The 16,247-nt window shown below is 35.6% G+C and overlaps 1 protein-coding gene across 2 annotated transcripts in view; it reads right to left on the reverse strand.

The window, feature by feature from the left end:
- Window positions 1–16,247, reverse strand: part of GXYLT1 (glucoside xylosyltransferase 1) — a 52,188-nt gene that overhangs the window by 20,412 nt on the left and 15,529 nt on the right. For both annotated transcript variants that reach the window (XM_047065943.1, XM_047065941.1), the window contains 3 exons: window positions 10,286–10,457; window positions 8,745–8,870; window positions 4,785–5,036 (listed from right to left, as the gene is read on the reverse strand). In XM_047065943.1, coding sequence (XP_046921899.1) covers window positions 4,785–5,036; window positions 8,745–8,870; window positions 10,286–10,457 — 550 coding nt within the window. The remainder of the gene's footprint in view (window positions 1–4,784; window positions 5,037–8,744; window positions 8,871–10,285; window positions 10,458–16,247) is intronic.

The raw sequence follows: 16,247 nt of genomic DNA on the forward strand, positions 1-16,247 counted from the left end.
GAAATGGTCAAGGGGTATGGACAAAGAGCCATTCCCAAAGGAGAAACAGAAATGGCGAAAAATTAAATGAATACGTAATTTTCCACACTGGTAGTATAGTTGACTAGGAAAGTGTAAGTTAAAATAGGAAGTACTTTTCAGTCATATAACTACATGCTCATACTAGTACACAAAAAAATAAAACCAAATCATCCATTCTCTGCAATCTCAAACACATATGTACTGATATAAAAATCAGTTATATATTTATTGGGTGAAAAAGGCAAACTGAAGATATATAAGAGGAATTTATTTTATTTAGCTTATTTATTTATTTTGAGAGAGAGAGAGAGAGTATGAGAGAGCAGGGCAGGGGCAGAGAGAGAGAGAAGGAGACAGAATTCCAAGCAAGCTCCAAGTTGTCAGCGCACAGCTTGATGTGGGGCTCTATCCCACGAACCATGAGATCATGACCTGAACCAATATCAAGAGTTGGATGCTTAACAGACTTGAGCCACCTAGGTGCCCCTATAAGAGGATTTTATAGGTAAGTGCTCATGTACATGTTTATCTGTTTCAAAACACATTTTTAATGGGTCTGAAAAATACAAAACAAAGTTTATGATGTCATTTGGGCAAAGAAATGAAACTGGGAATAGAGGTATGTAAAGGGTGGGACTTTTCTTTTTATTCTACATACAATTAAATAAAATTAAAAACATAAATTTTTTAGGGGCACCTGGGTGGCTCAGTCAGTTGTGTCCAACTTCGGCTCAGGTCATGATCTCGCAGTTCATGAGTTCAAGCCTCGTGTCGGGCTCTGTGCTGACAGCTCAGAGCCTGGAGCCTATTTCAGATTCTGTGTCTCCCCCTCTCTCTGTCCCTCCCCTACTTGTGCTTTCTCTCTCTCTCTAAAAATAAACATTAAAAAAAAATTTTTTTTAAAGAGGCCTTATTTATATTCTTTGTTTTTTCCCAATAGAAAAAGGTTAAGAAGCATCCTAACAGGGATTCAAGACTGCAAATATAATCATAACAAAATACAAAGCAACAGCTTAACCACGACTGTATCATTGTATACCATGCATAATGAGAAACAACAAAAAAGTAGAAGTTTTATTTGAATTTTTAATACATAACTATAATGCATCAGGTTGGAAATGAACAGTCATGAATTGTAGGAACTGTGTGACAGCAAAGCAAATTAAGAATTTAAAGTATGGTCATTATCTTAAATGGGTAGTCTTACAGCTTTTCATCCAATAAGAACCATACGGCAACATTCACAGATGTGTACAAAACAGTTTAAAAAGTTACTACAAGTAATCAGTTATATCACTAGAGCCAGAAACTGTAGAATCAGTAGGAAAAAACAAGGCAACGTTTGCTACAGATATAGTCTGGAAAACAATCAGGAAAAACAAAGACAGACATATGAAAAAAGGAATCAAAAATTAATAAATTTTATAGAAACCTCTCAGCAATCATAAATATAGTAACATCTGAAAACAAAGCAAATCTCCATTGTTCCCACAGGGCAAGAACAGGTTTGGAAAACAAGGACAGTAGATGTGAAGTAAATTGCACCTGCTGAATTAATGTATAATCATGCCTCTCATAGCCTTCTTTAGTAAGTCTATAATGCACAGATGAAAACACAAGTTTAAAAGTCTTGAAATGATTTCAACTCCCATATCTACATCTCTAGTTGGTTTTAGAACATGCCACGACAAAAAGAAGGGGAGAAACTGCTAAAGTATTTAAGAGTGACATTTAAGTAAGTAAAAGATAATCATAGATTTGAACTAGATAGTTGTAACTTTGAAACATTTGAGACAATAAATAATGGTGTTATACTAAATTATCTACGGTTCTTTCCAACAGTAAACTTCTCATAATTCTATGAATTTTGAATGAAGAGTTACTGAGAAGTCATATTCCTTAGCAGGTAATCTTACAGCACCATCTTCTGGTATAATATTACTGTGCATAGGCTAACAATCCAAAAAGGAAGACCTCATGGTATTATGCCTGTTTTATTTAGTAAAACCTATGGTTCATGAGATTTTAAAACTCAAGCTATATTAACAAATTGGGTAACTGAAGAAATGTTCACTGTTAACCAAGAGCATAGGTTACACTAGCCTCATTAATGCATTCAATTGTAGGAGACAAAACTGAAAAGAATCATGATTTCAGAAAGGTTCAGAAAACAGGGAAGCTAAAAACCAAACCAAAACAAAACAAAACAAACAAACAAACAAAACCAGGTTTACTACATCTACAGAAAATAAGGATGATGGGTACAAATGGTCCTAAGACTCAAATGTCAAGGCATGGGCGATGCTGCAAGCAGCAATGTTGCCTGTATCAAAGATAAATCGAGGAAACAACTCTAAATGGGGCCAAGATTTAAATGAGACACACAAATGCAGTAATAAATAATGGTATTAATTCCAGTTCACCAGGAGGCATAAGAAAAATATCTGACAAATATACACACATATATCCTCATATCATAAAAGACATAATAGACTTTAATGTTTAACATAGCCCTAACTAGATATAAAGGGATAAACAGTAAGTCTATATGGGTGTTTCAGAAGTCACTGCTTGTAGCTAACATTTAGGTGCTTACTATGTGCCATACTCTGCACTAAGCATTTTCTTTTTATTTTTTATTTTAATTCCAGTATAATTAACATACAATGTTAGGTTCGTTTCAGGTATATACAACATAGTGACTCAACAATTCTATACATTACTCAGAGCTCATCATAATACGTGTACTCTTTTAATCACCATCACCTATTTCATCCATCCGTCCACCTTCCTCCCCTTTGGTAACCATTTGTTTGTTCTCTATAGTCAAGAGTCTATTTCTTGGTTTTTCTCTCTCTCTTTTTGTTCATTTGTTTTGTTTCTTAAATTCCATGAGAGATCATACGGTGTTTGTCTTTCTCTAACTGATTTCATTCAGCACTAAACTCTCTAGATCCACCCATGTTGCTGCAAATGGCAAGCTTCCATTCCTTTTTGTGACTAACATTCCATTGTATGTATATACCACCTCTTCTTTATCCATTTATTGATCGATGGGACACTTGGGTTGCTTGCTTCCAGAATTTTATGGCTATTCTAAATAATGCTGTATAAACGTAGGGATGCGTATATCTTTTTGAATTAGTGTTTTTTTATTCTTCGGGAAAATACCCAGTAGTGGAATTACTGGATCATATGGCATTTTTATTTTAAATTTTTTGAGGAACCTCCATACTGATTTCTGTAGTGGCTGTACGAGTTTGCATTCCTACCAACAGTGGCCAAGGGTTCCTTTTCTCCAGATCCTTGCCAACATCTGCTGTTTCTTGTGTTTTTTATTGTAGCCATTCTGACAGGTTTTGAGGTGGTATTTCATTGTAGTTTTGATATGCATTTCCCTATTAATGAAGGATGTTGAGTATCCATTCATGTCTGTTGGCCATCTGGATGTCTTCTTTGGAGAAAAGTCTGTTCTTCTCTTCTGCCCATTTTTTAACTGGATTATTTATTTTTTGGGTGTTGAATTATAGAAGTTCTTTATATATTTTACATACTAACCCTTTATCAGATTGGTCACTTGCAAATACGTTCTCCCATTCAGTAGGTTGTCTTTTGTTTTGTTGATGGTTTCCTTTGCTATGCAGGTTTTTATTTTGATGTAGTACCAATAATTTACTTTTGCTTTTGTCTCCCTTGCCCCAGGAGACATATCTAGAAAAATGTTGCTACAGCTGATGTTAGAGAAATCACTGCCTATGCTCTCTTCTAGGATTTTTATGACTTCAGGTCTCACATTTAGGTCTTTAATCCTTTTTTAGTTTATTTTGTGTATGATGTGAGAAAGTAGTCCAGTTTCATTCTTTTGCATGTAGTTGTCCAGTCTTCCCAACACCATTTGTTGAAGAGATGCACTAAGCATTTTAAATGGATCTCCTTTAAACTGACAACCTACACAAGTCCAATTATTATCTACTTTTCAGTTGAGAGAATTAACATTTGAAAATTAACCGGCTAATGGTTAAACAAGTGCACAGGTGGCAAAGTTAAATATAAAGAGTTTGACTCCAGAGCCCACAAATTACAATGACATAAAACTCATCAACATAAAATTGGTAAATACAACATACTCATGTATTCACAATGCACAGAGAAACTAAATAGCCTGATTCTTCCACTGACCCACAATCTGAGAGGTAAGAAACATGCAAGAATTTTTTTTAAAGTTAACTTCCAATAGCTCCCAAATAGCTCATGTTTACTATGTGTTAGCCACCATTCTAACTCAATCCTTACAAAACCCTATGATATAGGTAATGTTATCTGCCATCTTCATTTCACAGACGAGAAAACTAAAGTCCAGAGACATTAAAAATTTACTCAAGGTCCCAGAGGTTTGAACCAAGCAAACAAGCTACAGAGTCTTAAGCTCTTAACCACATCTCTGTGTTCCCCCAAGATGTTCTACAGCTGCGCAATTATGAAATGACAACTACTACCTGGAATAACAATCTAGGAAGATGAAATTCACTACTTAGTGTAATGTTATTTTACTTCATTGTAATGACATCTGGCTTGATCTACCACAATCCTCCAACAGACAGAATAGTATGAACTCTCTTCTTCTTTTATTTAGAATAAAATAAATGGAAAATTTCTGAATAGTTTAATCTACTTTTTAATAAAACAAAATTAAATTGGAAACCAAAAAATGTGTGGGGAGAAAACAAAGAAATTTCAACCAAGCACCTGTATCAGTGACTTACCTTGAAATACTTCCTTCTCATTCTAGTCATATTCATCAACATAACTCCAGAGTTTACTCCAGTTTTTCCATAGTATGGGTGTCTGGCAAAGCGATTATACCATCCTATTCGAGGCTCTTCATGTTCTGGTGCCATTGCAGCAATTTGTGTGGAATTAAATTTCTTTAGTAAAGACCAAATATCATCAACTGGCCGTAAAAAAAGGATATCCGTGTCCACGTACAAGAGTGAATCAACTTCCTTCAGGATTAACTATAAGAAGAGAATATGAAACACTAATTATATTTCTATTTATTTAATATAAAATAAGAGAAGCTTTAACAGTAAAAAAAAATACCTATGAGATAAACTAATTTACATTAATTTTTAAGACATTTTTCCTGTGTCATTTTTACAATAGCATATATATATTTATTCACTGTGCTAATCTTTATATTAACTTTTAGAGAAAAAAAGCTACAAAAACAAATCAGAACAAAAAAATAAATACTGTACTAACAATTGGAAAAATAAAGATTTGGGAGGAAATTCTTTTCATGATGGAAAATAACATTAACTTAGCTGACTTACATCTTGAATCTTAATTTCCTGACATAAATACAGAAATAAATCAATACAAACAAAGATCTTCTCAACATGTTCTCTCGGTCTATAACACTAATGGCTGGTATGTATATATCATTTTGGTCTCAACTAGAAAATGATGAACCCAAACCACCTAGTTCTGGAGTCCACACTGTTTTGTTTTTGTGCTTAACTTGTGGTAGGGTCCCCTACCTACCTAAGGAAAGAAAGAAAAAAAAAAAAAAAACTCAAGGTAACCTGACTATACGTGTACATGACAACATCCTTCTTGACCTTGTAACATGAGATCACTTAATCGGACTGCATGGTTGTGTGTGTTACCATATATGGGAGACAAAGAAGTAGAAAATACATTTAAAAACTACCCCACGTGGCATTCGGGCTCACTTCTTTGGGCACGAACCCAACTGACCAGTGCCGGCATGAATAAAGTTGCTTCCTGGAAAGAAAAGCCTCTGTGCACGACTCTCTGTGCGAGAATCCTGCTACAAACTATCTCCAACAAATCAAAGTAAATGTGCATGTACTTAGCAAGGGTGAAGACAAAACTTGTCCTGAAAGAAATACTAGCTACGTTGTTATTTTCTGAGATGTTAAATATGTTTTCTACAGGGATTTTTCAAGGAAAATACTTTATTTCTGCCTTACCCAAGAAGTTTAGAATCCAACTCTCACAAATTTAAATTTATTGCATACATCAGCATATTAGTACAACTCAATTATTACATTAACCTAAATCTTTTGGTGGCTCAGTTGGTTAAGCCATTATCTGATTCTGGATTTCAGCTCAGGTCAGGATTTTGCAGTTTGTGGGTTTGAGTCTCTTATCAGGCTGTATGCTGACACCATGGAGCCTGCTTGGTATTCTCTCTCTCTCTCTCTCTCTCTCTCTCTCTCTCTGCCCCTCCCCCACTTGCACTCTCTCTCTTCTCTCTCAAAATAAACTTTAAAAATTAAAAAAAAAGAAAAGAATATAAAGAGAGTAAGAGTTTGATCCTCGTTCTGCTCCTTTTCAAAGTTGTTATCTCCTCCTGCTGCTAAGGTTGAGTCATCACCTTAATGAGCAGCTTACCAGGCTGCAATCAGCCCATTCTCTCCTTGATTTAATATCAAGGTGGTAAAAAATCTGATGGTTTGACTACAGAGCCTGAGTAGGGAAGATTCACTTGTTCACAGATCCCAATTACAGGGTATGTATGTATATGTCTGTATGTCTGTCTCTCTTTGGGATGCAGAAAAGTGAAGGAAATTGTTTTTATATGTTGCTTCTGTACCATGAAACAAAGTGTGTTTACAAATTATTATATTGTTAGCAGACTTGGAAGACACTGATCACTGTTGAGAACCACTGTTAACTGGAGATGAGACGTAAGGTTAAATAATAACCATGTCAGCATTTTTTCTATAGTTCCTTTTGGAGGAGGCAGGAGTTGGAAGAGCTTACATTAGTTGTTTTCATCAATCTATATCAAACGAAGAGAAACTCCATGAAAAAAATTATAACTTAGAAAAATAAAGCATCAATTTACTTAAATCTAGTTAAAAAGATGCAGAAGTAAAAGTGAAATATGAGGACAATTTGACAGGTTTCAAATATATTTACTGTTTCAAATTCCATTTAGGAATTTAACCAGATTACAACACTAAATGATCTGGCAAATTTCATATCACAACATTAACAATTTAACTTGTTAATAATGCAGAACAAAATGGAAGAGAAATGGTTATAATATTAGGCTTCTATCATCACATACTATTTTTTCAGTAACATATTTATTTAATGCCATATTGTATTTGTTTAACCCCTGCCTCCCACATTGGACAATAAGCTCTAGGAAAACAAGTCTGTTCCATTCATTCCTATATACCCAACACTTCTGTACAGACTCCTGGCAGAAAACAAGCACTCAATTTATTAACTAAATGAATGTGATACTACAATGATTCCACATTAAAATTCTGTCTTAAACTTTTTTATTTTTATACTTTACTTATTGGGGTGGGGGAGGACAGAGAGAGAACAGAGAGAGAATCCTAGGCAGGCTCCACACTGTCAGCACAGAGCCGGATGTGGGGCTCGAACTCACTAACTATGAGATCACAACCTGAACCAAAGCCAAGAGTCAGACATTTAATTGACTATATCACCCAGGTACCCCATAAACTTCTAAAGTCTATAAGAAATATCTAAAACTTCTCGCGCTTTTTCCCTATCTAATCCCTTATTTGTGTGCTTCTTATAATGGAAGCAGAGACTGAGGAAGATCCTAGGATCTGAATTTTTTATGCACGGCAACAAAGTTACTGGTTAGGCAGACTCTGCTAAAAATTATAACTTTAAATCTTACTGATGACTTGGATTTGGTAAATTATATTCCTAGTATACTAAGAATTGCCTTACTCCACTTAAGAATAACAAATAACTAAAGTTTCCTCCCCCATAATTCAATCACTTTCCAGGATCTTGTCAGCTTCTTAAGTTCAATATTCTACTACCATAAGTATTTTACACATTATAATGGTCCTAACAACTACTGTGAATTTTAAAACTGTGGATAAAATCAACTCAAAAGAAAGAGGTAATCTTGCTTCTGAATATTTTTACGTTTAAAAAAATGATCAGGGTTTATCACCAGAGAATAACACCAAAGAATCGCTCCACTGAATAAATGGTTCCCATTTCCCTTGAGTTCACATGCCTTAAATTTGTGTCTGTGTCGGGGGCCTGGGTAGCTCAGCTGGTTAAGCGTCTGACTCTTGGTATCGGCTCAGGTCATGATCTCATGGTTGATGGGTTCCACCCACACTGTCAATGCAGCCTGCTTGGGATCCTCTCTCTGCCCCTTCCCCACTCTCCCTCGTGCACACTTGCTCTCTCTCAAAATAAACTGTAAATAATTAAAAAAAAAAACACACACCTTGCCAACTGCATTAAAATATAATCAGGAAAGAGTAATGTGGCTTGGTATAAGAAAGAAATGGCTATTTAATGATGCAATCTACTTCACTTCCCAAATTATAAATGCAGTGGGCAACTAGAAGGGGAGACTGTCCGTGCATGTCTGCAACAGGACTGGCTCCATTAAGATCTGATGACCTCCCTTCCTTCTTAAAAAAAAAAACAGCCTACAGCCCCTGAATAAATTAAAATGTAAGAAACAGTATTTCAACAGAAATTACTTCCATTTTTCATTTTTAACAGATGTTTTTTTTGTAGCTTTTATTTGTTCTACAGGAAGTTTTTTTCCTAATGTAAAAAGGGAAAACCTACATGTGTTTGTGTTTTTTTAACTGACTTCTATGTAACTCTTCATTAACTCATGTTTCTAAAGGCAAAATTAGAAGGAAAAACAAAACACCGGAGAAAAAACTTACTGGCAAGAACAATCTCTGGGAAGCACACGGTTTAAACAGCTTTTTCCATTCCGCTGCATTCTCACTTGGAAAAGTTATTGGGTATAATGAATAATTAAATGTCTGCAGAAATGACCAGCTCTCAAGCTAAAAAATATATAAAAAAATAAGAACTCAGGTTAGATTGTTTCACTTTCAATTTTCTCTGCAAAATCATAAACCAACAGATTATTTTGAAAAGCTAAAAATTAAGATATTATATGTTAATCCTGCACACAGTTCAGAGAAAGTCAGATTCTTCTTTTCCACCATTTGTTTTATTCACAGTATTAAAATCCTAGTAACATTCTAGATCAGAGGCACAATGAAATTTACAACAAGCACAAAATCAGAAAGCTGAAAGCCTTGCAAGTTGTTCATCTACCTCATCTGACATATAAATCCCATCAATCACTAAATAAATTAAACTCAAAAAAATTAAGCCCTAATTTTATACCCAAGTATGTATAATAGGAAATATTTACACTCAAAGTCAGACCAATATGAACTGGTTAGAAAATATCTGTCCGAGGTGCCTCGGTGGTTCAGATGATTATCATCATCTTTACCACTGTCTAAGAACACAAGGTGGTGACATTTCAGGTGACTTTTCTTTCTCTTATATGTTCTTTACCCATATCTATCTGTTCTACTCTTCTTGTACAGTTATAATTTTTTTCTTGTTAAGGTTATATGGTTGCCCTGACTAAAGAGTATACTTTTAACCCTCACAAACAACTGTAACAATATAGTTACATGACTAAGTTCAGACCAATGAGACACTGGCAAGAATGTCATATGCAACTTCTGAAAAGTATTTTAAGAGGGTACGAAGGGATTGGCCTTCTTCACTCCTTTCTCCCTTGTGCTGGTTAAAATATGAGTGTGAGGGCCAAAGCTGGAGTAGCCATCTGGGACCATAAGGTAGAAGCCTTATGTCAAAATGGCTCAGCCACAAGACAGAAGCGAGTCCCGGAAGACATGGAGTTACCATATACCACAGACTGTCGACTTATATGTGAGAAAGAAAAAAAACTTCTGTCTTGTTTAAGCCACTGTTAAAGTTTTCTGCCAATATAGCCACTGATTGTAACTAATATAAAACCAAAATAAAGAACTTTCTTATCAGAACAAAAAGCCGCTTCCCTCTATATTGTCAATCAAGAGCTCCCTCCCTTCAAAACAGAAATAAAATCCTTGTGCACACTGTTTGAGATACTCCCAAGCCAAACATGGGAATACAATTAAGTCACAGAACTTTTCAGTCAAATCATCTTGGAGCTAAAGCCGGTGAAATAAAACCTCCATGCTTTGCAAAGGACTTGAAGTAACCTCCTTTTCAAAAACAAACGTTCCTCTTACACCTACATCTGGATTCTTAGATGGAGTGGCCGCCCCACTCTAGGAGGGCAGTTAGTTATTGAATAAATATTTTTGTTCAATGAAGGAATACAACAACATTCTATTATAATGTGACATTGAATATTCACCTCTACAGTCTTGACAAAGTCTCAAATACTTACTATGCCTTTAAAACTATCATGTAGTTGATCTTCAGCAAAAATATGGAACTGCAGCGGTCTGATGCTGAAAATGATAGCTGACTTCAACATGGTTATAGTTTCTTCCAGTCTTTCACCACAGGCAACCACAGCGAGGTGCATTCTTTGAGCAGGCTGCACTTTTAGACTATACCTAATAGAAAAGAAAACCACATTTTCCAACTGTTTTAGTACTGGGTAACACGGTAACAACATGGTACTCTGACCATGTTCTAAAACTGAATTTTAAAATTTCTATTTAAAAAGCAAAGAAATGGGGTGCTTGGCTGGCTCAGTCGGAAGAGCATGCAACTCTTGATCTCAAGGTTGTGAGTTCAGGCCCCACGTTGGGTGTAGATATTACTTAAAAATAAAATCTTTAAAAACAAAAACAAACAAAAATAACTGAATAGCAAAGAAATGTCAAATTACAAAACAGTACAATGTTGAATCAATTATGTATTTCTATATCCTCAACCAGGCTTTCTCAGCAAATATTCCTCACTAGGAACCACAAAACACAAAAAAATTACCACTCTTTTCAATTCTCCCAAGATTGGTACATAACTAGCACCATTCTAAATACACAGGAGAGAAGTTAATTCATTACTGAGACTGGCTGCATTAAGGGCTTAATTCTCTCAAGGAACCTGCCAATTGACAAAAGGAGCATCATTGATTGAAGGTCTTCCATTCAATTATTTTTTAGCTTTTTAATTAAAAAAAAATCTCAGGACACCTGGCTGGCTCAGTCAGTTAAAGCATCAGACTGTTAATTTCAGCTCAGGTCATGATCTCAGGGTTGTGGGATCAAGCCCGACGTTCCACACTGTGCTGAGTGTGGAGCCTGCTTGGGATTCTCTCCCTCCCCACCTTTACCCCTCTCCCCAACTTGCATTCTCTCTCTAAAATTAAAAAAAAAAAAAAAGCACTTAAAAAAATCTCAAAAACATATTGCAATAGAGAGAATAAATCCTCGTGCAACCATCTCCTAACTCCAACAATTACCCATTCAAATGTTATTATGTCATCTAAAATACCCCCCACATCCCCTTCCACTAACCAACAGATCATTTTGAAGCAAACCCAAACATAAATTCATCCATATATATTTAGCTATTATATTTAATCTTCAACCATGCTAATTACATTTCCTTCATATAACTTTTTTCACTGATAGGCATTCAGTCCCATTCTCCAAATACTCAGTACCAGGTAAAAATTTCTGAGATGGCCTAAAACATACTAGCCAAACATCAGTATGTGATTTTGAAAGGAAAGATTCCCTAAACCTAAGTTATTGGCCTAGGCTGTGTCAGACCCTACTTCAAATACAGAGCAGCACTGAACCACACTGGGCCTAAGGAAACTTTCAAAACTCTTGCACCTAAACAATGAACTAATATTAATCCACGAGCATATAACGGACAGAATTAGTTATGTGTGGCTGCACTGTCATTAAATAAATAACCTATTTATAATATTAAATACAGATCTCATCTGTAATAATGGCATGAAATAATAATTTTGGAACTGATAGTTAAAGGAAGAATGAAAGACAGCATAAAACAAAACTAATAACACATTAAGGAACATAAAGTGCAAACATTTAGAACTAAAAACATAAAACTGGCTTTAATTCAGTTCTTGCTGAGATCCTTTCTGTAAAAGGCATAAGGATTAGCAATTATATTCTTTAATGTTAATAGTTGTATGTATACATTACTGAGATCTGCAGTAGCAAGAATGAGTGACTAATCATTTTTCTTAAATTTGCAAGCAAAATTAATTGTAGTGATATTCCTTAACATAGGACTTTGGAATCTTGAGTGTTCACATGTCCATGTGCTAAAAGTGAAACAGAAGTGTTTTCTGAGGAAAATCTTGTTCTTGTTCATGGTAATCTTTCAACTGAGCAGGATATCAGAAATCAGAAAATCATACTAAGGAATAACATGAAATGCAAACAACTGACTATGTAAAACATATATGAGTGTCAAATTCATACATCTTTTTAAAAATTTTTTTTAACATTTACTTATTTTTGAGAGACAGAGCATGAGCAGAGGGAGAGGGAGACACAGAATCTGAAGCAGGCTCCAGGCTCTGAGCTGTCAGCACAGAGTCTGATGTGGGGCTCGAAATGACAAACGGCAAGATCAAATTCATACATCTTAATGTTTTAACATTAAACATTTGGAATTATTTTATATTAATAGGATAAAAAATTAAGTCTGAATATATATAATGTACTCCTGCTTTTATTGTGGATCTACCCCTTCTTATTAACAAGACTGTTTGCTAAGAGCCTGGAAATAATTAAGATAGCAGTTGAAAATGATGTTTTTCTGGACTGACCAGATTCCCAAGGCCTGAAAATGGATTCATTTCTCTTATATGGGACATTTCTCACATATGTCAGAACTGGCAACTTGCAGCCTTCAGCAGAGGAGCTGAAAAGCTTTTGAGCCCAAATATTTTCTAGAAAACACAGGGATCATTTCCTTCCCTGATCCCTTTACTGGAAGGTTCAAACATAAACTCCTCAATACCTTAGTAATTCACCCTTTGTTCCAGCTAATGGGCCAATGATTCTATAAATGAGATTCTTTAAAACAAACTGTTGGGCCACCTGGCTGGTTTAGTAGGTAGAGCATACAACTCTTGATCTCAAGGGTTGTGAGTTCAAGCCCCACATTGGGTGTAGAGATTATTTAAAAATAAAATCTTTAATAAAAATAATAAATTAAAATAAATATAACTGTGTTTTGGTGGTTTTCTTTTTTGAGAGAGAGAGCATGTAGGTATGTGCACACGTGAGCAGGGAAGGGCAGAAAGAAAGGGAGAGAGACAATCCCAAGGAGGCCCTGCGCAGTTAGTGTGGAGGTGCACGGCTTGAACCCACAAACCACGAGAACACGTGAGCCAAAATCAAGAGTTGGATACTCGACTGACTGAGCCACCTGTACCCCTAAAAAAACTGTTTTTAAGAAAAAGAAACCTCCCCCAGAAAACTCATTAAGTTAAATATTTTTACACCACTTTGTTAATGGTATTAAATGAAGAAGTCACATAAGAAGCATTATTTACTATACAAGAAAAAATGGTGATATTTCATTCTTCATCAAGGTTAACATTATCATTAAATTAAGATATAATATTAGGTATATACTTTGTCTTTAAAATTTGTATTAATCTACCAGGAATTAAGTTTTATGAACAGCTTAAAGTAGGGAACAATTGCATAATTTTGCACATGGCTCTCCAACTGTGCAAACATCATTTGTTGCAGAGTTTCCACAATTTATCCTTTCCCCACCCACGTGCTATGCCACTTCCTTCACATATATGGTGTTAGCAATAGCTTGAGTCTTTTTAAAGCTCTGTTCTTTTCCGTTGACAGCAATTGGAAAGAAGTAGTACCTCCTCCCTTGGCAGCAGCCTGTGTCTGTTTCCCTCTTCTCTGTTGATCCCCTCAGTTTATAACCCTGAAACCCTATGCCTTGTCTATCTATAGCAAAGGTGATGTGCACCCCATTCATCTCAAAGCAGTCGAAGCCACAAGGACAAAAGTAAATGACAAGGCAATCAAGACAGACACAAAACAATTTCACAGAGCTCTAAATTATCTCATCTTCCAGATAAATGCCTCCACACCAAGATTTTAGAATTGCCAACAGGCTTGGATTGCTTAACTGGTCATAACCAGATCCCGCCTCAAAGCTAAAAGGCAAGAGATTTTTAAAAGTAAGCCATAATATTCATGTGTTGCTTTGTAGAGAATTCTCTACACACAAAGACAAGTATAATAAAACCTTTTTTTAAAATTTTTTTTTAACTTTATTTATTTATTTTGAGAGAGAGAGAGACAGTGAGCAGAGTAGGGGCAGATAGAGAGGGGAGACAGAGAATCCTAAGCAGGCTTCCCACTGTCAGCGCAGAGCCGGATCCAGGGCTCGAACTCCTGAACTGTGAGATCATGACCTGAGCTGAAATCAAGTCAGACACTCAACCGACTGAGCCACCCAGGCACCCCTATAATAAAACCTTCTTAAGAAAAATAAGTCAAATGTTCTTCAAGATAAAAAAAAAACACCTCTAAAATCAGTACCAGGGATGACTCCTCCCAGGCATTTTAGCAAAGCTTATTTCAGACATACTGCCAGCACTTCTTCCATCAATTTCTATGGAAGGAGTATTGTCCATTACATTGCATTTGCTTTTTCTTACGTGTCCCTTTTTAGCAAAAGCATTATATATAGTACAGACTCTAACACCTAAAATAACAAAACAGAGCATACTTTAAAGATGTCATTGTCTACCGCCCTGTCCCTAGACTCCAAGAACAGGAAATAATTGCAACTCAAAAAAATCTAAAGTAAGCTTCCACACTAGAGGAAGGGATAACTAAAACTAAAACCTTCTAATAGGTTATAGGGAAACTGCCATTCAAATAATTTGGGTCCCAAAATGACTTGTTTCTTGAATTGATATAATCCTGTCTGTAAAAATATGCTACATTTTAATCACACCGTGAATAAGAGAAAAGTCCCTGTGGATTTAAAGAAGTATTATCCAAAAGGTCATTTTTAAGTCCAACCTATTTTTCTACAGATATATAATTAGAAGAAATTCTACAGATAATTCCAAGATAGTATCTGAGTGCTCTCAAGGCCAACTCTGGCATAACCTGAGCATCAAGAGGAATTATAACAATAATGAATAATAACACATTAAAAAATAAATCTGAGTCTAAAAAGATACTAAATAAAAGGGTCAGGGGGGAGGGGGAAACTTTTCTTTAAAAACAAATACTAGCCAAAATAAACATAAAAAAATTATTTTTAAGGGGTGCGTGGGTGGCTCAGTCAGTTAAGGGTCCAACTTTGGCTCAGGTCATGATCTTGTAGTAGGTGAGTTCGAGCCCCATGTCAGGCTCTGTGCTGACAGCTCAGACCCTGGAGCCTGCTTTGGATTCTGTGTTTACCTCTCTCTCTGCCCCTTCCAGTCCCCCCCCCCCCCGCCAATAAACATTTAAAAAATTATTAAAAAATACTAGCCAATAAATGTAGAAGGAAAAACAGAATTACATAAATCACTATTTTACAATCACCACTGTAAGAGATGATTTGAACAAGAATTAATGAATGCTACAACCACAAAGTATCAAGGTATTATCCCCAAACATTATAAAGGGGATAAAGATACATGTAGAAGTCTGACACCACCACCTTAACCAATTAATCAAACTGAACCAATATTAAACTTACTACAGATGCTTTCTGAGAGCATGCCCAAAGAAAAACACAGTATCTCCTATGCAGCATTCCTGACCCAAATCCTGAATCTAATAATGGGAAGACAGGCAAATCCAAATAAAGGAACATTTTACAAAACCAAAGAATATTATGTCATCAAAGATACCATGACCATCCCCCCTACTGGTCCCTAAAAAAAGCTTGGGGAACTTTTCTACAGGGAAAGAGACTAAACAGATCTCACAGCTGAATGTAGTGTATGATCCTTGACTAGGTCCTGAATTAGGAGTGGGGGAGATATAAAGTTCACTGATAGAAAAATAAGGCAATATGAATATGAATGAATATATATTCTGCCAGAGTTAAATAACTGGTAGTGATAGTTTTATTATGGTTATATTGGAGAATGTCTCTATCATGAGGTGATACATGCTGAATATTTAGGTGTATACCCTAATGACTATACCTATCTTTCAGATGATTCAGCCAAAAAAAGAAAGTGGCAAAATGTCACTAATAGATAAATACCTAGTGAATAGTATATGTGTGCTCACTATAATATTCTTGTAACCTCTGTAGATTTGAAACTAATCAAAGTACGGAGCACCTGGGTGGCTCAGTGGCTCAGTGGGTTGGGCATCTGACTTCAGCTCAGGTCATGATCTCAGGGTCCTATCACTCTGTCT

The sequence above is a fragment of the Lynx rufus genome, unplaced genomic scaffold (genome assembly GCF_022079265.1).
Source record: "Lynx rufus isolate CCGP_SWC_20201006 ecotype Redwood Valley unplaced genomic scaffold, mLynRuf1.p SCAF_7, whole genome shotgun sequence".
In the NCBI taxonomy this organism is placed as follows: Eukaryota; Metazoa; Chordata; class Mammalia; order Carnivora; family Felidae; genus Lynx; species Lynx rufus.